The sequence below is a fragment of the Sarcophilus harrisii genome, chromosome 1 (genome assembly GCF_902635505.1).
Source record: "Sarcophilus harrisii chromosome 1, mSarHar1.11, whole genome shotgun sequence".
Classification (NCBI taxonomy): domain Eukaryota; kingdom Metazoa; phylum Chordata; class Mammalia; order Dasyuromorphia; family Dasyuridae; genus Sarcophilus; species Sarcophilus harrisii.
In genome coordinates this window covers 134,397,602-134,419,704 of record NC_045426.1, presented here as the reverse complement: position 1 = coordinate 134,419,704, position 22,103 = coordinate 134,397,602, and the positions used below count along the sequence as shown (strand labels likewise).

The 22,103-nt window shown below is 36.1% G+C and overlaps 1 protein-coding gene across 4 annotated transcripts in view; it reads right to left on the bottom strand.

The window, feature by feature from the left end:
• The window catches only part of GHR (growth hormone receptor), a 299,645-nt gene that overhangs the window by 161,252 nt on the left and 116,290 nt on the right, over nucleotides 1-22,103 (bottom strand). Inside the window, exon 1 of one of the 4 annotated variants that reach the window (XM_023496111.2) lies at nucleotides 12,786-13,957. The exons of the other annotated variants lie outside the window; for them this stretch is intronic. Coding sequence (XP_023351879.2) covers nucleotides 12,786-12,840 — 55 coding nt within the window. The 5' untranslated portion in view covers nucleotides 12,841-13,957. Of the gene's footprint in view, nucleotides 1-12,785; nucleotides 13,958-22,103 lie in introns of those variants that run through there. 4 annotated transcript variants of the gene reach the window in all.

The window sequence follows — 22,103 nt, the reverse complement described above, 5'->3', positions numbered from 1 at the left end:
TATTTTATATAATTATGAACTCCTATAAGTTAAAAAATAGACAGATGAATTCCAATGATAAGGAGTTTGCAAGGAGTCAGAAATCTTCCTGTGAGAACTAATGGAAGCTTGCTTAGGGCCATGACCCTTGATCTTCATTTTTTTCTTTAATTAGAGACTTAGAAAAGAAGGCTATTAAACTAGGGAAGCAGACTCTGCTCCTCTCTGGATAGGTAGGGATAGCTTTCTAATCTCACCAAGTTAGTCTGGACACACCTGAGCACTCGGCAGTAATCATCCAGGTTATTTTATAACCATTGGTAAATGTTCACATAGCTCTCTTGCAGGCATACCTCGTCTAAGATATTTGCTCTAGGAAAGACCGAAGAAGGGATCCCTTCCCTGCTTGTTTGGGTAAAGTCTTCCCAGCTAGGTCCAATTTTATGTCATATTATTTTAACTGGTCTCCCATTTCCAGTCACCCTGTATATATGAAAAGAAAAACTTGATATATACATATATGTATACACACATATCTACAAACATATATATCAGGAACAAGTTTTTCCTTTCAGAGATGAGATACTTCATTACCCTAACTTAGTAAATACCAGCTGGAGAATGAGCCTTGAACAAAAAAGGAAAATGTTAGCACTTTCTTTTCAATGATGTTTTAGAAAACTACTGTTTTTAGGATATTTAAAAGGAATTTCAGTGTAGATACTATTTCAATTTAGTTTATGAAAAGATTTACTAGTCACCTGCTATGTGTAAGGCATTATGTATGGTGGGTATAAAGTGCAAAAAATAAAGTAAAATAAGACAATCTTTGTCCTCAAGGAACAGAGATGATACTTTGGCGGGGCAGGGAGTAGTAGGAGGCAAGGAGCAGGAAGGATACAAAAAAGAATTTAATTCATTTGTTTGAAGATGTACCCATTGTGTTACTGTGTGCTACCCACTGTTGTTATAGATCTAGGAATAATGTTAGGTACTCTTTCATAAGAGCTTTTTGTTCTATGTTTCCACCAAGGTTTTCCCCAGAAACTTCAGAATCTGCCTAATGGATTTCCCTGAAAGGGTTTCCACTTCCCCTACAAGCACTCAGGCTAACACTTGATTATTTATCAGGTTTGTTTAACCTGAGAGAAAATGCAATTAGGTTCTAATTGAGCCTTTAAATAGTCAGGTGAATATTCTAATTTTTGGCAAATTCAACTTTCTTCCCTCAGGACCTATACAGTCCACATGACTCATACTACCAGCGGAGGTATAAGGTTTATGTTATTCCCTTATACATGTGGTTATCTACTTTTACCAGTCCTTCTTCCCCAAATCAGGCTATGTCCCTTATCCTCGTTCCAGTGAAACCAGTATAGCAGAATCAAGCTGCTCTTCTATTCTGCTCCTCAGATATGTCTGTGATGAGGTGGATCTCTCCAGGACACAGGCAATCACACTACCTTCTACTTCAAGGATTATAAATAGAAAGACATCTAATTGACTGGAGTGACTGGCTGCCAGAGAGATGCCAAACACAAGGCAGATCAATGTCATATTCCATCTGCAGGAAGTTTATGGCATACCACTTACCTCTTAAAAATGAAAGGAGGTGTAATCGTTTGGATTTTGTCCACCTATTGTTAAGAAGGGAAATCACTCTCTGGAGTGGATCAAAGAGTGTAGATGTGGTGAGCCACTCAGTCAACAGACTAAGTCATTCATGTTTACGACCACTCAGGAGACAGATCCTGGCTGCTGAGATGCTATTCATTCTCTTAGATGTTTTGTTTTGTTTATTTATTTATTTATTTTTTGCAATTATTTCGTTCCCAGAACTGAATAGGTCTTGTCGATGAATGAAGAAGTGAGTTATTTTGATGCCTTTCTGGCAGATAATGGGTGATCAATATTTGTATGAGGAAGAAAGAAAGAAAAGAAAGGAGGAAAGGAGGGAGGGAGAAAAGAAAGGAAGGAAGGAAGAAAAAAGGAAAGAAGGAAGTCAAGAAGAAAAAAAAATGGAAAGAGGGAAAATAAATTTCTCCCAGATAAGTACAGAGTACATATATAAATATGCATATACGTATGTATAATGAAGTACTAAATGTACAGAAATACAAAGTAAAAGAGTTTTAGAGGAATAGGATCAGGCCTACGGGTAAAATATCTAAAGATAATAATAGTGCAAACATGAATTTATATTATAGTGCTATTATAAAAATCAACTATACCTCTGGCATGCATAAACATGAGCACAAAACTTAGGAAGTATTAGGTCATTGTGTAGTATTTGTTACATTCTTAGTAGATGACACACTTTTAATCTTGCATGGTTTAGAAATGGAGTTTTCTGACTAGTCAAATAGCCATATAGTTTATTTCAAGAAACATTACTATACATAGCTTTATTTAATTTTGTAGATCTCTTGAATACATTTATCATAAACCCCCAAATATTAGAATAGTCTGTTGATGCCTTGAATCTGCAACATTGTTCTCCTCACAACACATTACATAACACAACAAACATAAGTGTTTGTTGAATAAATGAATAAACTAGTAATGAACGATTTAGCATGTTTTATGCTACAAATCTCTCATTTGTAAGGTTGATAAAAAGAGTACTCAATAAGGAATATTCTTCTTTACTGAACTTTTGGTTTGATACTTCTAACTTCATCTTCAATAACACTCAACTATCTCTAAATTTTAAATTTAATTCTATTCAATTTAGTAGATTTATTAAGCACATGCTATGAGTATGATAATCTACTGGGAACTGGGGATACAAAAAAAGCAAAAAACTAAAACCAATTTCATTTCCTAAGGACTTTGAATTATGACGGATACAATTTGAAAGAAGATAAGTAAGTACAAATTATATACAAAGAAATTTCAAGAGGGATAACTCCATAATAACTCAGAAAATTAGAAAAGGTCTCATTTAAGTGGGATTACTTGATTTGTGCTTGAAAAGAAACTAAGGATTCTACAAGATTGAGGTAAAAAGGAATGAATTACTTCTCTCTTCTACCCATCTGAATGTTCCTTCTCATTTTCATTGCCTAGATTTGGACCAAATCTTACATAGTGGTTTATCCTAATATTCTGTCCTGGGCTCTCTTGATTAGCTGAGTAATCTCATTGATGCCTATGGTTTTATCTTTTCTAAGCAGATAGCTCCTAAATCCATATAATAAAGCCCTCATTTCTCTCCAGAGATCTAGTCTTACATTTTTCACAGACATCTCTATCAGGATCCTCTGTAGATATCTCAAATGCACCATTTCTGAAGGTGAACTCTGTCTTACTCCCTAAATTTACCCTCCTTTTGACTTCATTATTGCTACTAAGGGTACCACCATTCTTTCTGGTTACCCAAATTCACAAGCCAGAATCATCCTGGACTCTTCAATCTGATCAGTCCTTATTTGATCTTCTACTTCAGTTATCGAGTCTTCTTGATACTGATTTTTCAATATCTCCTTCGTTTGATTCTTTCCATTCATATTGCAACCACTCATCTGTATAGTAATACCAAGCTCCTAATTGGCTTCCTGTCCTCTAGTCTTTCCCATTTTCAATATTTGTTTCAAATAGATGCCAAATGGATATTCTTTTCTTTCTTTTTTACAAGGCAATTGGGGTTAAGTGATTTGCCCAGGATCACACAGCTTCTGTTCAGTGTCTGAGGTCAAATATTGACTTCAGGGCTAGGGCTCTATCCACTGAGCCATCTAGCTGCCCCTAAAATGGGTATTCTTAAAGCATAGGTTTATGCAAGTGACCCTCCTGCTCTAGAAGGTTCAGCAGTTTAAGAACAAAACATAAAATCTTTTGCTTGGCATTTAAAACATCTCACAATATAACTCTACTCTTTAATTCTGCCCTTTAATTAATTAATTCTTTAATTCTGAAATTTTAAATTTCAACCAAAATGGCCAACAGTCATTCCTATAGATGACATTCCTTTTTCTGTTTCTGTAATTTATTATTTTTAAATTTAATTCACTTTATTCTGAACTTAAGAAATAACGCAAACATTTTTATAAGAGAAGAGAAAAAAAGATAATTGCACAAGAAACCACAAATCTATTATGCACGACTTGCTATTCCTTTTAAATATATATATCTATATATCTCTCTATATATATATCATCTTTCTTCCCTTCCTTTTTTTCTTTCTTTCCCTTTCTTTCTCACTTTACGCTACCACTAGACATAAATATCTATATGTATATATACATACATATACATAATTTTATTGATGGGGTACACAATTTAAAAAGTTCAGAGACTACCACACTATATGACCAGTCACTTAATTTACTGAAAGGCACTATAATTATAGTTTAACTTGAAGTTAGCAGGCCTGGGTTTAATTTCTAAATTTTGTTGGAATACACGGGAGCCACCTGACAGTGGCTGCTGCAGATCCAACCCAGAATGAATCTCCTCTTGTGAGAGGATGATACAAGGAGACTGAGAGGCAATTGCTGTTCTCTGACCTCTTTCCTCTTTCCTCTGCCTCCCATTTATCTCATTCCCAGCCCACAACACCTGTATCAGCAAAAGCTGCCCTGCAGCTCTTTCAGAGTTTAGGATCCCCAGCTGTGGAGGCTCTCAGAGAATTGACCTGTCCCTTAACAAAATTTGATACTTAAATCATAGTCCTTAGATATAGAAGGGACTTACATGACAGCCTCAAGTCTAGTCTCCCAACAAATGCAATACTCACTGCTGCAATGTTTATCTAAGTTCTCCTTGAACACTTCCCATGATGGAGATTGATTCTAAAATCAATTTATCTGAGCCTCAGTTTTCTCATCTGTAAAATGAAGATAATAATACTGGCAATACCTATCTCATTGAATTGTGAGGAAATTGCTTTGTAAACCATGAAGGGTCTATATAAATTGGAATATTATTAAGAACCTCTCTGGACCTCAGTTTTCTCATTCATAAATTGGGGAGATTCAAAAAGATGATGCCAAAGGGCTTTTCCAGCTAGATAATTCATTTATTTCTTTTTCTTGTTACAATAGAATAAACACATCCCAAGGAATTCTCATAGAAAAGACAAGATAGCTTCTTTCTTACCATCTGAGATAATTTATTATGCCTAGTAGTCAATGTCTAGGTATGAATAGTGCCTAGTTACCCTAGAGTTTGGGGACAAGGTCAAAAAAAAATAACTCCCTTTGAAACTGAAGCTAATAATAGTTCATATAAATAGATGGGATGAGCCACCTATGGAAATCTTCCCAGCAGTGACCCATCCTAAGAAATTATTTCACAGGATCACAGTATTATAAGATTTAGAGCTGGAAGGAACCTTATAGGTTAAGTCGAAACTTCTCATTTTACAGACAAGGGAAACAAGGTCTAGAGGGCTGAAGCAACTGGTCTGGTCTTACACATAGCTAGTAAGTAGGGGAGTCTAAACCTGAACCCAGAACTTCTAATTCCATCTCGACCATGTACTTTTCACTGTCACATCTGTGATTGGTGATAAATTTTAATCGTTTTCAAAATAATGAATCTTTATCTTTCTGATAAACTAATTATAAGATCTGAAATTTACTTAATTTTGAGTATATTTTAAATTACCTACACACACACACCTGTCTCCCATACACTACCCTCTCCTTTTAGAACATTTGTTTCCATGAGGGCAGGGACTTCCTGTTTTGCCTTTTTATCATTAGAGCTTAGCATAGTACATAGTACTGAATACCTAGTAGGTGCTTAATGAATGCCTGTTGTTTGATTTATTCAACCTTTAAGATTTCCTTTCAAAGATGAATAGAGAAGAATGTATGTGTAAGTATTATTCATACTTGTATGCCTTAAAAATACCCACTGCATGTCTTGCTATATAAATGGATCATCTTTATTGACCGTTTAAAATGTGGGTCCCATTTATTTGCTACAGGTATAGCAATTGTAAAATATAGGAAAAGGCTTTAAAATGGGTCGCTACCTAAAATCTCTCCCACTGTAGCTTCTCAGATCATCCCACAAATTATAAGATTAATTTGCATTAACAAGTTCTGCTTCTGCAATGCAAATGACCCTTCACAGAAAAGACTCCTTCATATCTTAATGTGAATCACTTTAATAAACTAAGCTGATCAGTGACTAGCTGAAAACTACAATGGGATGAGCTGTGGAGTAAAGGATTTTGACTGGGGTAGGGAAGAAAGAGGAAATTTAGGTGACAAGGACAGGTCTGGATGGGCAGTCATGACATAGCATGAAGGCACTGGAAGTCCAGGATCAAATGAGAGGAAACAGATGAGACAAAGATAAAATGTTTTGTAGTTAAATTTTGTTTGCTTTGCATTTTTTCCTGCATAAATCTGGCAGAATCACTCCTCTAAGCTGCTGATTCTCCCATTAAAATAAAAGGACTAGTTTGTTAGGCTGCATGCCTCAGTTCCCCACAGTTCAAATATCATTTCCCAAATCTAGGCTAGTCCCAGCCACATTCACATTCTAGTTAATTTTGATGTTGTTGTCTGGTCCTTTTAGTTATGTCAAACTTTATATGATCTTTTGGGGTGTTTTCTTCCTAAAGATACCAAAGTAGTTTGCCATTTCCTTCTCTAGCTCATTTTAAAAATGAAGAAACTACGACAAATAGGATTAAGTGGTTTGCCTAGTCATTAGCTTGTAAATGTCAGGATTTGAACTCAGAGCTTCCTGATTCCAAGCCTGGCACTTAATCCACTGTACTATCTACGCATCCTCATGATCCAATCTCTATCCATTCCTTAATTAGAATTCTCACAGAACAAGGAAGAGAAAAAACAGATGGAAGAGATACATAGATATGCCCACCAAATTTTATAGCCTGATTCCTCCTATTCAATTAATATCCAAATATGATTCAGTGTTTCTGGGATGTCCCAACTTGGGAGGACCTATTCTCCATGAATTGTAATGATCTACTGTCTGTAGAGTATCAGACAAACCTTTTCTTTATTTATATTTATACATATATACATATTTATATTTAAACAAGCGTACTTTATTTAGCTCCCTCTTCTTTAGCAATACATGTCAGATGAGAACTCATTTGAATTTACACTAACCTATGGAGAATCTTGCCTGGCGTGGCAGAGGGAATTTCTTCACTCCAGGCCAATGAAATCATAGGGCTGGTCTCTATTATCATAATGAAATTAAGCTCTTTGTATGGTCACAAATTACAAAATAACAGATTCCTCTCTAAGGAATATGTCTTGCCTTTGACACATATTGGTTTGTGACCAATTTTTCTAAAGCCCAAAGCAATTTTCTAAGTCTGTAGGTTTCAGAGAGATATATGTATTTTCCCATCTAGAGTTCCCTATCCCAATGAAATCATAGGTCTCATCTAATATCTCTACTTGTGACCTGAATCCCATTGTCTCCTGAATCTTCTTCTAGGGATCTTGCTCCAATATCCATTTCTCTTATGCATCTTCAGTTTCTCCCTCCATGGCTTTTTCCACATTGCCCACAAAACTAATCAAACACCATCAATACTTTATAAAAGCCCTTTTTTTTTTTTTGACACCATAACCAACCCAGCAATTTCTTAATTCTTCTTCCTTTCACTAATAAAGAGGGGGGATCTATCTACTGCCTTCACTTTCCTAAATATTCATACTCTTTTCAGTCTCTTGAAATCTGGATTTCAGGACTACTATTCCACTGAAACTACTCTCTTGTGTTCATCAATGACTAATTAACCAAATCAATAATTAAAAAAAAAATTCTGCTTTGATCAGCAGCATTTGAGCAGCAGCAGCAGGGACTGTTGACCAGTCCCACTGATTACACTCTCATTTCTTCCATAGTAGAGGATATAGAGAGCTAGATATAGAATCTGGAATCACACTGCAGATATTAACTAGCTTTGTGATTTTAGATAAATCTTAGTTTTCTATCATTTTTTTTTAAAGAGGCAAATGGGGTTAAGTGATTTTCCCAAAATCACACAACCAGTAAGTGTTAAATGTCTGAGGCCTCCTGACTCCAGGAGTGGTGCTCTATACACTGTGCCACACAACTGCCCTGATTTTTAGTTTTCTCATCATAAAACAGGAATGATAATATCTTTAGCACCAACTTCGAGGGGTCATTTGTTGTGATGATCAAATGAGAAGATGATACATTTTTCAAACCTTTAAAGTCTATATGTTACAATTATTGTTCAATCATAATAATAGTTAGCATTTGTCTATTACTGTAGGGGTTCTCAACTACGGTCCACGGGCCAGATGCAGCACCTGAGGACGATTATCCCCTCACCCAGGGCTATGAAGTTTCTTTATTTAAAAGCCCACAAAACAAAGTTTTTGTTTTTACTATAGTCAGGCCCTCCAACAGTCTGAGGGACAGTGAACTGGCCCCTATTTAAAAAGTTTGAGGACCCCTGCTTTAAGGTTTTGAAACACTTCACATTTTTTTATCTGATTTGATATAACATCCCTATAAAGTAGATGCTGTTATTTCTCCATTTTATGGATGAGGATACTGAAGCTAGAAGAGATTAAATTACCTGTCCAAAGTTATCAGAGTGAATAAATGTCTGGGGTAGGATTTGCTGACTCCAAGTCCTGTATCTATGTACAAAGATACTACATTCTCTTAATTCCTACAGCATTTCTAACTGCATTTTCTGTTTCTTTTGCTAGCTCTCTCATCTGGACCCCATAAAGTAGGTATTTTCCAAGGTCTGTCTTCAGGCTGCTGTACTCTCCCTTAGCAATCTCATCTTCTCCCATAGTTTCATCCAAGACTTCTATGAGAATAAGTCCCATAGGTAGCTCTCCAGATCTGACCTCTTCTGTGCTACATAATTCCATCTTCCATCTGCCTACAGGATAGATTCCCCTAAATGAACCATTAATGCTTAAGACAGAGAAAAATATTCCCCATCTCTTTTCAAACAAAGCCATTCCTCCTTTTGATTTTGCAATTTAAATCCATTAGTAGAATCATTCATCCAGACTCTCACATTCAAAACTTTGGGATTCTCTTTAATTATATCTTTTGTTGACTCCATTTCCATGGTATTTCTCCTTTTCACCTCCTTTTCTACATTCCTTCTATTATCATCCTGTATTTTTGTTGTTCAATTGTTCAGTTGTATTTGACTCTTCATGACCACAGAATATCAGGCCCTTCTATCCTCAACTATCACTCAAAGTCTGTCCAAATTCATGCTGATGGTCTCCTTGATACAATCTATCCATCCTATCCTCTGGCATCCCCTTTGCCTTTTGCCTTCAATCTTTCCCAACATCAGAGTCTTTTCCAATGAGTGCTATCTTCTCATTATATGGGCAAAGTACTTAAGCTTCAGTTTCAGCATCTGACCTTCTTGGGAATAGCCTGAATTAATTTAAGTATTGACTGGTTTGACCTTCTTGCTGTCCAAGGAACTCTCAACAGTCTTGTCCAGCACCACAGTTCAAAAATGTCGATGCTGCCGTGTTCAGTTTTCCTTATAGTTGAACTCTCACAGCCATATACTGCTACTGGAAAAAACAGTGCTTTGACTATATGGACCTTTGTCAGCAAGGTTTCTGCTCCTTAACACCTTGGACCTTGACAGTAGCTTTTTTACAAATCATTTCCTACACTGATCCATTTTTCATTTTACTTTCAGAGTAGTTTTTCTTCACAGATTTAATCATATCATGCTGCTCCTAAAACCTTTTTAGATTATTATTATTTATAGTGCAAACTAGGTAACTAGCTGTGTAACCTTGGGCAAGTTACTTAACCCTGTTTGCCTCAGTTCCTCATCTGTAAAATGAGTTGGAGAAGGAAATGGCAAACCAGGATGTTTGCCAAAAAAACCACAAATGGCATCATTGAATTGGACACAATTGAAACAAAGGAACGACTACAACTCAGAACTGGGATCATGTTCTAGATATGAGATAGTTCTGGTTACAACCATACACATTTCATTTACAACCTCTTCTGCTTGGCTTCTACGAACCATTACAACCCAATACCAGGTTATCTTTATAATTTCATCTAATTTTACCCATTTACCTTTACATATGAACTAGCCAAACTATATATTTTTTCTTATCTTTGAATCTACTCTATATTCATGATTATATTGCTTTGTTCAAGCTATTTCTTATGCTCAGAATATCTTCCTTACCTCTTTCTTCCTGTTTTATTCCCTCCCAATCCATTAAAACCCAATTCAATGTCATCTCCTCCAAAAACCCTTCTTTGATACCCCATATTTATAACAGTCTTATTTCTCAAAACTCAAAGAGTACTTCTTAGGGAGGCAACTCTCTAATTTACTTGTAATCAATACTGATTATATAATCTATCTATCTATCTATCTATTCATATAATATATAATGTAGCAATCAATATTGATTTTATATTTATATAGAATCAACATATATTGATTATCTAAATTTGTGATTTGATCCTTTTAGATTTGATTTCCTACTAAATTTGATTTCCTGCTAGATTTCCAATTTCCTATTAGATATATATTAAAACCATGTTCTATGAAGCCTAAGTCACATGGCTAGTTAGAAGTAGTATCAAATTTATAATCTAAGTCTGGCTCTTTTTGTTACACACTGCTACAAAAATTTAAGTCAGATCAAAAGGTGATCCTCAATTTGGAAAGAAAAGACATGTGGAATGAAGGGCCATGGAGTCACATGGTCACACAATTTTGAGACAAATAGCGCCTACACGGGAATAGTCAGGTTAAGTCCCATCTAAGAAACTAGTTTCCTGAAATTAAAAAGGAGCAATGATGTCTGGATTTTATTATTTTACCATACATACGCCAACAGATTTATATTCTCATTAATGTGAGGACCTTCTCATTAGAGTCCTGAGGATAAACCTTTCATGCCTGATCTGCCTCTCTGACCCTTGTTCATAAATTCTTACAGGAGACCCACTCAACACACTGGGGACATTTTTCTGATATTACTTAGATATCACAATGACCCAAAATTCCATACAAAAACCTGCTCATGTGCTTTATTATGGTGTGGAGGTGAGCTTGGTTTCTCAAGCAGAGGAGTAAAAGCTTTGACAGGTTCTACCAAGCCATATAGGTTTATAATCACAGTCCATGGTAGCATGGTAGAGACTAATGTGGGGAAGACTAAATGTGGAGAAACATATAAACAGAAGAATGATCCCTAAATCTTCCCTGCTACCCTCTGTGACTGTGGACTGAAGAACTAAAGATGTAGTTGCTTAGTCTTAAGTAGATCTCCTTACAACCCCAGGTTTTAAAAATCCTCTGGTACCTTTGCTGAGAAAACTCCCAAAGGGGTCACAAAGAATTGGACATGATTGAAACAATGGAACAACAGCTCAGAACTGTGACCACCTGGGTTGTAGATCTGAGATAGCTCTGGTTATAACTATATACATTGCTGGAGCTATCTTTGAAGTGGGGTTCAAAAGGGAGTAGGAATGTTTAACTCCATGATAGTCAGTGATTCATTAGAAAACTGAGAATATGAATAAACTAAAATTTACCAGCATTTAGCTGGTGAAGTGTCCAGACTTCACATTCAGGACAATCTTAAGTAGTCAGTGGAAGATAGAAAGTTAGAAAAGCAGCCAGCAAAGAAGCAGGGCTAACTGCCAGAGTAATACCTTTTCCTATTTCATTAAAGCTCTGAATATTTATAAGGTCATTTGGAAAGCCACAAAAGAATGATCAAATCACAGAATCCTAGAGCTGGAAAGGAACTTGGGTACTTAACCTCTGTTATACTCAGTTTCCTTTGCTCTAAAATGAAGGGGTTGGATTAAATGGACCTCATACTCCATTTCAACTTTAAGTCTGTGATCCATATAACCTTATAAATAATCTAATCTAACCCCCTCATTTTGTTGATGAAGAAACTGGGACTCAGGAAGATTAAATTGCCAACTCAACATCCTACTGTGTTGTCATTACTTCCATTCATCAGCTTCTCTAAACATGGACAGACAGCTCAAATGTAAAACAAGAACTACAAGGAAAAGCCTGCAATTTCTTCTGAATCCAAATTATAACCTCAGTTGATTTGTACAAACTGTACCCTCTCAGTAAGAGCTAAGAAGACTAGCTTTTAAGTCAGAAAACAAGCAATAGAAGCCAAATAACATATCAATGTTAATCACAGAGAGCCTAAGGCCTCTCTTAATGAATACTTAAAACCACTAAACAAAAATCAATGTAAAGAGAAAGTAAGATTATTTGAAGAGAAGGGGAAAAGAGGACAGGAGGAGGGAGCAGGTACACACAGGTAGAGAGATGTAGAAGCAAAGGAATGCAGATTTAGAGGTCTCTCTTCTCTCTCTCACTTGGCTCACTCTGTCTCTCTCTTTCCTTTCTAAGTGTCTCTCCCTTTTCCTCTTGCTTTCTTTGTCCCTTACTATCTCCATAGTTCTATCCTCTATTGCTCTGTCTGTCTCTCTCTATGTCCGTCCCTCCTCCCCTTTTGCCCCCCTCTCCATCTCTATATCTGTCATCTCTGAGAAGAGAAAAATTGAGACCCAGAGAAGCAAAACTACTTCCCCAAGATCACATGAGCAAGTAGACTCCAGAGAGCTGAAATTTGAATTCAGGTCCTCAAACTCCAAATTCTGTGCTCTCTTTATTCTACTACAAGGAGAGAAAAAAGAGATGGGAAAAGAAAGAAAATACCTTCCTTAAGCTAAATCAGAGCTCCAAATATAACAAGCAGAAAAACAAATATGAATATTTGACCCTTTGGCCTTTATATTAAACATATAAAGAAGTGACTACTAACCAGCTGTCCTGCAGACATTTCTGAAATAGAGGCTGGGGGGTCCCATAATATCCATTAGGCTTCATGACACATTCCCATTATTCTCTCCTTCAGCTTTGTAATAATTTAGTGACCAGTTGGCAAGGAGGAAAGGACGGCTGGATTGGGAGTAGAATCGGGGCAAAAGTTTTCTGTTCATCAGATGCTTATTTCCTGATCTCTGGTTTCTTCATCTTGCACCTTTGGTATATGAACTTGGGCCAAAGTCCAGTTCATTCCTTGTCTACTCTTAGGTCTGTCTGTCCTTTTGCCGTTTCCCTTCTTGCATGTGCCCTTGATGCTCCCTGGTACCAGAAAAGTAAAATAAAGCACACAGAACCATTGCCTAATGTAAAACAAGCCCTCTAACCTTTGACCATCAAGCGCCTGTGTCCTGCCAGCTGAAGCCCAGCCCAAGGCTATGCTGGACTCTCCCAGGAGGTGCCTTCCTGCCAGCCACGCCAGCTCGGGGGGATGACATTCTAGAAATGAACACTAACCACAATCACAGGATAGGAGGCTCCAGTGCTGAAAGAGCCTCGAGAGGATGTCTAGCCCAACCTCCTCCACTTACAGATGAGGAAAATGATCTTAGAGGTGTAAAGAGCCTATGAAAGCATTCTGCCAAAATGATCAGGTCATTTCTTATCTGATGGGTTAATGTGTGTGATTTTAACAGCATTAGTGCCTTTCTGGATCCTTATACCCCTGATTATTTATTGCACATATTCAACAATATTCATTCTACATGTTACAATTTGGATGACTATTGAGCCACTAGTATTTTTTGCATATTGAGCTTTAATAGGCCTTAATTGATGATAGCTATTTTATATAAAGGACCTGTTAGAATCCTGACAGTTTGCGTTTGGTTTCTTTGACAGCATTCTTGTGCCTTATGTCTAGAATGCTACCCCTCTTAATTGCCAGCTCTTGGAATTCCTAGCTTCTTCCTCTGAGGCTTGAGCCTAGGGTCACCTTCTTCCTGAGGCCTTTCGTGATCCTGACAATTGCTCCCACCAACCTATGAAATTTTTTTGCATATATTTTGTACATGTTTATCTATGCGTATGATTTTTCTCTATTTCAAAGGTTCTTTATCCCTTGTGTGTTATGGACTCATTGTCAGTGTGGTAACACCAATAGTCCCTTTTCTTAGAATAATGTTTGTTGCCTATATTTATAACTGAAATAAATGAGAAATTTCAGTTAAAGGTTAATGAAAATGAAGATGTACTTTTTTTCTCATCCAAGTTCATGGCTCCTTTTGAAATCTATCCACACACCTTTTAGGTATCTACATACCCAGATTTGAAGTCTTGTCCCACTTGAACATATATCCCCATTGTTATGCCCTGAATAAAAATATCATGGCCAGCCCTCTTCCTTTTTTTGGGAGGAGGCATAACAACATCTTGACTTATTTGTCTACATATTCCCAATGTCTAGCACAAGGTCTGAAATATAGTGACATTTAATAAATGCTTGTTGATTGATCATTTGATTACCCTTAATTTGTAGTAAGGGAAGAATTAATTTTGAAAATAAAAATTAACAGGATCTCAAATCAATACAATGAAAAAAATACTTTTTGGTCTTTAATACTTTGTTTCATACCTGCAAATTTCATTGTACCAGGAAAATCACTTCTTTATATCTTTCATAGCACACAGTCCGATATAATGGCAAGGGCATCGAATTAGGAATCAGGAAATCTGAGTTTTAGCCCCATCTCTCTGGAATGCTATCTCTCTAACCTTAGGCAAATCTGGACTTCATTTTTAAAAAGAAGGTCATGAGCTAAATGATTTCCAAAGTCCTCTTTATCTCTGATGTTCTATGGTTATATGTTTGCCATTAAATTTGGATGGCATAGTCATTGTGTGGATTTGTTGCTGAAAAATATAGCCAACCATTTGGAATTTGTTTTTTTTTTTTTTCTTCTTCTATGTTGCAAACAAAAGATAGCTTCTTAGATCTGTGGCTATAGCCACTGTGGGCACCTCTAGCTTACACCCTTTTCAAAATGTGACATTATATGGTTTATTTTCACTTCTAAGCTAGTTAGGGGAAATAAAAGGTAAATTCCTTTAAATAATCAACCAAGCAAGAAGAATTTGTTAAGTACTACTATATATTAGATATCATGCTAAACTGTAGTGATATGCTGTTATGGGAACAATCTGCTAATGGCTGCTGGGGATCTAATTCAGACCAGCAGAACAAATCCCTTCAGGTGGGAGGATGATAACAATATGAGGAGACTGAGAGGCAGTTGCATTCTCTGACCTCCCTCCTCTTTCCTCTTGCCTCCAATTTATCTCATTCCCAATTCACAAGCAACATCTGTGTCAGTAAAGGCTGATTTGCAATTCCTTTAATATGATTCACAGCTGTGGGGGCTTTCAGAGAACTGACCCACCTCTTAATGGTACCATCCCCTTTAACCCTTACAGGCTTTCTGGATTTCCGGACTTAGGTGTGGTTCTGAACAATGTGCAAACAAAATTAGACATACTCTGCTCTCAGGGAGTTATTATTTATTTATTTTTATGGGAGAATTTATATTCCCTTATAAGGAGATATTTTTTTCATATATATATATATACACACTCACACACACACAAATATATGTTATATATTTATTTTTATAACAAAATATATTTTATTACAAATATATGTAAAACAAATGCAAGGTAATTTTTAGGAAAGGGAATTAGGAGTCTGCCTTATGCAGAAGGTGGCCCTTGAGTGAATTTTTTAAAAAAATCACTGATTTTAAGAAAAGATGCTACTTTAGTTACTGAGTTACTCTATTGAATTCAGTCAACTATTTTCAAAATAACTTGTTATTTGATTCAAGTGAAGGTTTTCTTTAGACCTTCAAATGAGTTAGTGTAGTCACAACCTGTACCCAATGGCCACAAGGATGCCTAACTCTATTCTTTGAAAACTTAATAGCTATTCTGCTTCATTCAAAGTGGGGTTTCTAGGAACCCTCAAAGCATTTCTTTGATCTATCCTGTTTGTCACTGATTTTAATTCTCCCTATAGCTACAGATTCAATTAGTCTTTTGTAATTATATGCATTATAATAATTAGTCTAGGTATAATTGTCTTCCACTAGCTAGTAAGCCCCAAGAGGGCAAGAATTCATGAAAATTTCCTTTATGTCTAGCACAGTACTCCGAACACAATGAGTGCTCCCGAACTGTTTGCTGGTTTTAATTAAATGTCTAACGTAGTAAGACTGAACACCACGTCAGGTCAATCTTTACAGGAGACCACAACTTGCTTTTGATACAGTTCAAGTTTGCATGTAGCTGATGCTAGCAGAATTATATAGAAATATTTTTCTTTTTGTAGGGGAGCCATTGCTTCCGTGCTTTGTCCAATCAAGAGAGACAGGTAAGCCAGATTAATATATGGCTTTCTAACAATTTCAGTTAATTACCCATTGCCTTCACTAGGCAAAGGAAAGCTATTTCCTTGATAGCACAAGAGTGCATATGGTTGGGAAGTAAGCTACAAAGACACAAGCAAATATCCATTCTTCTTCCCTTATCCCTTGTTACTGTCACAGCACATAAAGATTTGCACTTTAAAAGCAGAGAGGGGGGCTGAGGGTTGGTAGGGTGGCCGGTTAAAGAGGAGGGGCTCAGAGTCTTCTAAATAACTAATTCAGGCCCATCCTAGTCAGATCCAGAAGTCTGGGAACAATCCCAGGCATGAACCCCTCTGGGATTTGGGATACAAGAACTCCATGGGGAGGGGCGTGTAACAGGCCTGGCTGGGGTCCACTAACTAACCTTAGAGGAGAGAAATGTCTTTCCCTCACACTCATGTATTGTGGAATCAAGCTGAGCAGGGCAAAAAAAGGAAGAGATTAGGATTACTGGAAGAGATGCCTTCCACCAGTGTGTTGGTAAATGTTTTAATGACCTGCCCTTCCAGAAGGGAAGAAAACACACATGCATTTAACCATACTTTTAAGGTTAATCTGCATCATTAACATTGATTCCATCACTTTCAACAAAAGCATAAATTGATCCTTGGCTTTTGGCACTTGTGGACTAAGGGAATTATAACTAATAACACTAAAAATTTAACAACCGGCTCTTCTCAGAACTGCCTATGCAGGCTAGAGATGACTTCTCTCTAGCCCTCTAATTAGATGTAGAGAAAGGAAGTGCATCTGGATCTTTGCCAGCCTGATCTGACTCACTGAGTGCCTCAGGGAATAGTGCTTTCTTTCCTCAAGAGGACTGACAATCTTATAAAAACACTGGGATCATAATCAGTCGTTACCACACTGGGTGTGTGGCTTCATGGGTGAGAGTGGTTACTCAACCCTCAGACTTCCCGAGGGTTGCTCTCTGGCCAGATGAGAATGTTTACTTTAGTTTGATCAGAAACAAGTCAGTCATACAAAGCAAGAGTTGAAACAACTTGTTCAGTTTCTTTTTTTTTCTTTCTTCTTTAGAATTTGAATGTCATTTAATTTTGTGCAACATTTACAATCATCTTGTATAGTAAAAAATGCTGAATATAAGGAATGAAGAAAAACCATGAGAATATTTGCATGAACTGATTCAAAGTGAAATAAGCAAAACCAAAGAATGATATACACAGTAATTCCATCAATATAAATGAAAAGATCACTAAGCAGAAGCTAAACCAAGAGAGATGATTCTCAAACACATAATATATAGATAATATTATTATATATAAGATGTAAATGTAAATGTAAATGTAAATATATATATACATATATACATTATACATATATATATATATATATATATATATATATGTATAAATACAGTCTTAGTCTTTCCCCTGAGCTTTACTCTTATAATGCATGCTAACTACCTACTAGGCATTCCAAACTGGATGTCCTAGATAAATCTTAAATGCAACATGATAAAAACTATTTAGTTTATAAGGAAAATAATGGAGTACAGGTGCTTGCAAATAGGGATAGCAGCATATATGGGAAGCTATGCAATTCAGGACTAGAAAGGATCTTAGACATCATTAAGTGCAGCCATTTCCCATCTCTTAATTTTTATAGATAAGAAAATTGAGGCAGAGAAAAGTTAAAGGTATAACTAGGGTCACAGAGCTGATAAGTATTCTAAAGAGGAGTCTTTCTGAATATTAGTCTGGTGTCCTACTCATTGTACCATGTTGCCCCTGAATTTGTTGTTGTTTTTAAGGAACTCTTTGTATCCTAAACCAGAGACTTCAAAGATAGTGTTGATACAAATATCAAGGTCTGATTACACTGGATTTCAATTTTTAGGGTCCCCATCACTAAATCATCAAGGAAGATAGGAGGAGAAGTTAGAAGTCTTACTGTGATGTAGAGTTGGGAAAAATCACTTAGCTGTGCAAAGTCTAGATATAGGGAGGGAATAGCATCTCCTGGGTTTTACTATAATTTAAATGGAAAAGCAAAAGAAATACATCAGATCCCCAAAACAGCTCCTGAAGAAGTGTCCTCAGAATCCAGAAAAGAAATAGAGGGGTTCATTTTAAAATGAGGCAGAGTATAGTTACTAACACTTAAGAATTTGGAGTACCAAAAAAGCACTGAGGAAGTAATCTTGGGGCTATTTTTATATATATGGACCAGGACCAGGATTTGCCTAATAATGTGGCTTTTTTCAAGAAAAGTCTGCTGACAATAGTCTAGTATAAAGAAGCAAACTAAGAAAATAAAAGGCTATGTTTTTAATTGTTCTGCATTGCTTTTCTTTTGAAGATTGGTATAAGAATTTTGACTTTTATATTTGACATAAAATATCAGAATAAATTTTTTTAAATTAAAAATTCACTAAAATGAAACAATATAATATATAGTAAAGAGAACTCCTTTTTGTAGTTAGAGGATTGGGATTTGAATCCCAGTCTTGCTAGTTATGGGAAAGTTATCTGACTTCTCTGGCCCTTAGGTCATCATCAGTAAAATATGGGAATTGGACTAGAAGCACTCCAAAGTTCCTTATAGCTATAAATTTGTGATTTTATTAGCTTATGATACTGGATTACATGAAGAAATCAACCGTTTTTACAAGTGGAAGGCAAAAGTATTTTAGTACAAAAATGTCAAATTCTTCCTACAAAAGTCAGTCAACAAGCCTTTATTAAACACTCACTATATGACAAGATTTGTACTAAGAATGGGATACAAAGAAAAGCAAAAATATGGTTCTTTCCCTCAAGAAGTGCATTCTAATAAGAGGATATATACAGTACATAGAAAAGATGAAAAGTAATGGGGGTATGGTGGGGGTGGGAGGCAGGCAGTGAAGCCAGCTGGATGGTGCAATGGATAGAGGGCTGAGTCTGAAATCAGGAAGATTTGTCTATGAATTTAGATCCTCAGACATTACTAGCTATGTGATTCTGGGCAAGCCACTTAACTTCTATTTGCCTCAGTTCCTCATTTGCTAAATGAGGACATACTAGAGAAGGAAATAGCAAACCACTCCAATGTCTTTGCCAAAAATTCCTCATGGACAAAGTCCACAGTGTCATACAGAGTTGGACATGATTGAACAAGTGAACAGCAATCTCAGATGGAAAGTGGTAGGGGAGAAGGGAGTTTCTTTCAGCAGATGGGTTTTGAACTGAGTCTTGGAGAAAATTATGGAAGTAAGGAGGCAGAGATAAGGAGGGAGATCATTCCAAGATCATTCCAAGCAGGTAGAAATGCAGTCAGGAGATGGAACGTTATGTGTGCAAAACTACAAGGCAGAGTAGTGGACCATTGAGTGTACAGAAGTGAGTAAAGTGAAAGTCTGAAGTGGTAGGAAGAGATCAGGATGTAAAGAAGCTTGATGCTCAATAGAGGAATCTGTTATATCCGAACCTAGAGGGAGCAGAGAACTATTAGAATTTACTGAGCAGGGGAAATGTCTGAGCTTTAGGAAAGTCCTATTAGCAGTTGAGTAGACATGAAGGGTTGGAATAGAGAGAGACTTGGGGTTGTAAGAATATAAACAATTAGTACAGAGATGATTGTAACATTCCAGGTAGAGAAGATGAGGACCTGAATGAAGCTGGTTGGTAGTTGGTGAATGGTGAGAAAAGAATGCATAACAAAAGAAATTGTAAAGATAAAAAGGATAAGATTTGGTGACATTAGCTAAGTGGGTGAGAGTAAGGGATTTAGATAACTGAAAAGATAGTAATGCTCTTAAAATATAATAGGAAAAACTGGAAAGAAATGAGGATTTGGAAGAAAGGTAATGATTCTATAGTGGACTTGTTGAGTTTGCGTTATCTACTGGATATCCAGTTTGAGATGTTTAAAAAGTAGTTGGTGACATGAGGCTCAGGAGAAAAACCAGATTCAAACAGTTTTGGGGCTTTTGGCTCATAACCAAAACATTACTCAGCACTGTGGTATATATTTCTTGGATTCAAGATATATAATTGCTAATTATACTGGGCAACTTCTTATAAGAATAGGTACTAATCCTGTGATTTCATTGATGTAGATAAGAAAAATCCTTTTACTAATGTAAGCCAGCAACTTTACAATTTATGGTTTTGGAGTTGCCCAATGTATTGAGAGGTTAGTGACTTGGCAAGGGTCACACAATTGGTATGTATCAACAATGGCATTCTTACATAGGTTTTCCTAGCTTCAAGGACACCATTCTATCCATTATGCAACACAAATTTCTTAATTGCCTGTGATGGTATTAAAAGCCAATGTTTAAGGTGAAAACAGAAGGAAAACATATTAGGCTTAAAAAATAATAGGTTTAATCATATACTAGATTAGAAACTACACACACACACACATACTCCACTAACCTTATGGACAGAGAGCCTGGAGTAAGGGTCAAGAGAAGGATGTCATAGGGACATCCTTTTTAGACATTTTAGGAAACTGGATTAAAACTATGATGATAAATTATATATGTTACAAATTATAATTTATATAATATGTAATATAAATTCCACAAATATAATTTATATAATATAAATCATAAAAATAAGAGTAACCTCTGGTGATCTAACCAAATCAGACTCCCAAACTAGATTTAGATTAGCTCTAGAATAATACTGGTCCCAGGTTCTGATATAGTTAGAATAAACTTGTCCAAAGACTACATCCATAGGAAGCCATTTTATTTTTAAAGATTTCATAGAGTAGAAAATTTAATTTAATAGCAAATTTCACTGTACAACCACTATTTGTGTAATCCTTTTCTGTGCTAGGGCTTCCTACCTCATTAGCTGTTGCTTTTATAGAAACTTCAAAACAAGCCCAACATGCATTCTGAAGGGCATGTTACTGAATTTGAAATGGTGATTCTGTATTTTTACAGAAATCTTTTGTAAAAAATATGGAAATACAGTCTTTTATTATGATCACTGTCTTTAGAGTGTCATCATTGATAAAATCTCACACAATTACAAAAGTGGAAATTTTCATCTACTTTTGGAAGAATACTTAACTGGGCAGAGGGAAATGTAAGGTCCCAGAATGGATCAAGATATAGGACATTTCACTTTCCTATCTCTCTGACTAGGATGGAAAAAATAAAGATGAAAAGTAAGAGAAACTTCTTTGAATAGGTAGCCTTGGGAGTGGGAAGTAGTACAAGAAAACGATATTGGGATTAATTTTCTCTAACTGCTTTCCTTAAGTACAACAATCTCCTTCCTTATGATGTCTACTCCTTCCCAGTTCACTGTCCCACTTCTCCCTTCCATCCTTTCCCATCACTAACAACAGGGAAATTTCAGCATTTTTAAATGACTGAAAATTAAGGGCAAAAGATAACCAAAAGTTTTAGAAGACTAGAATACTTCAAAACTTAATATGGAAGGAAACCTTAACCAAACTGAATATTCACACCACAAAAATTAAATTATTAAAGGTGAATACCAAAGTAAATGTGCCTTCTTGACTTTCTTTACAAAAGTGAGGGACTGTGGATGTCAGGTATTACAAGGCATGGTCAGTATATTTGTTAGGTTTTGGATTTTGTTGAATTGCTATTATTACTCCTTTTTTTAGTTATTGCTTTGGAGAGGGAAGGAAGGAAGTAATATAGAAACAAGAGACATCAAAAGAAATTAGATTAAAATTTAAACAAAATTATTCAAATCATAAAGTCCGGTCAGAAAGACCTTTAAGTCTAGACTTAAGACTCTTAAGTCCAGAGCACTATCTACTGCATTAGAGCACTTAATTGGACTAGAACTCAGGTCCTTCCGAGGCCAGGGCTAGTGCCCTATCTACTGTGCTGTCTAGCTTGCCCCTGATTTAGCTCT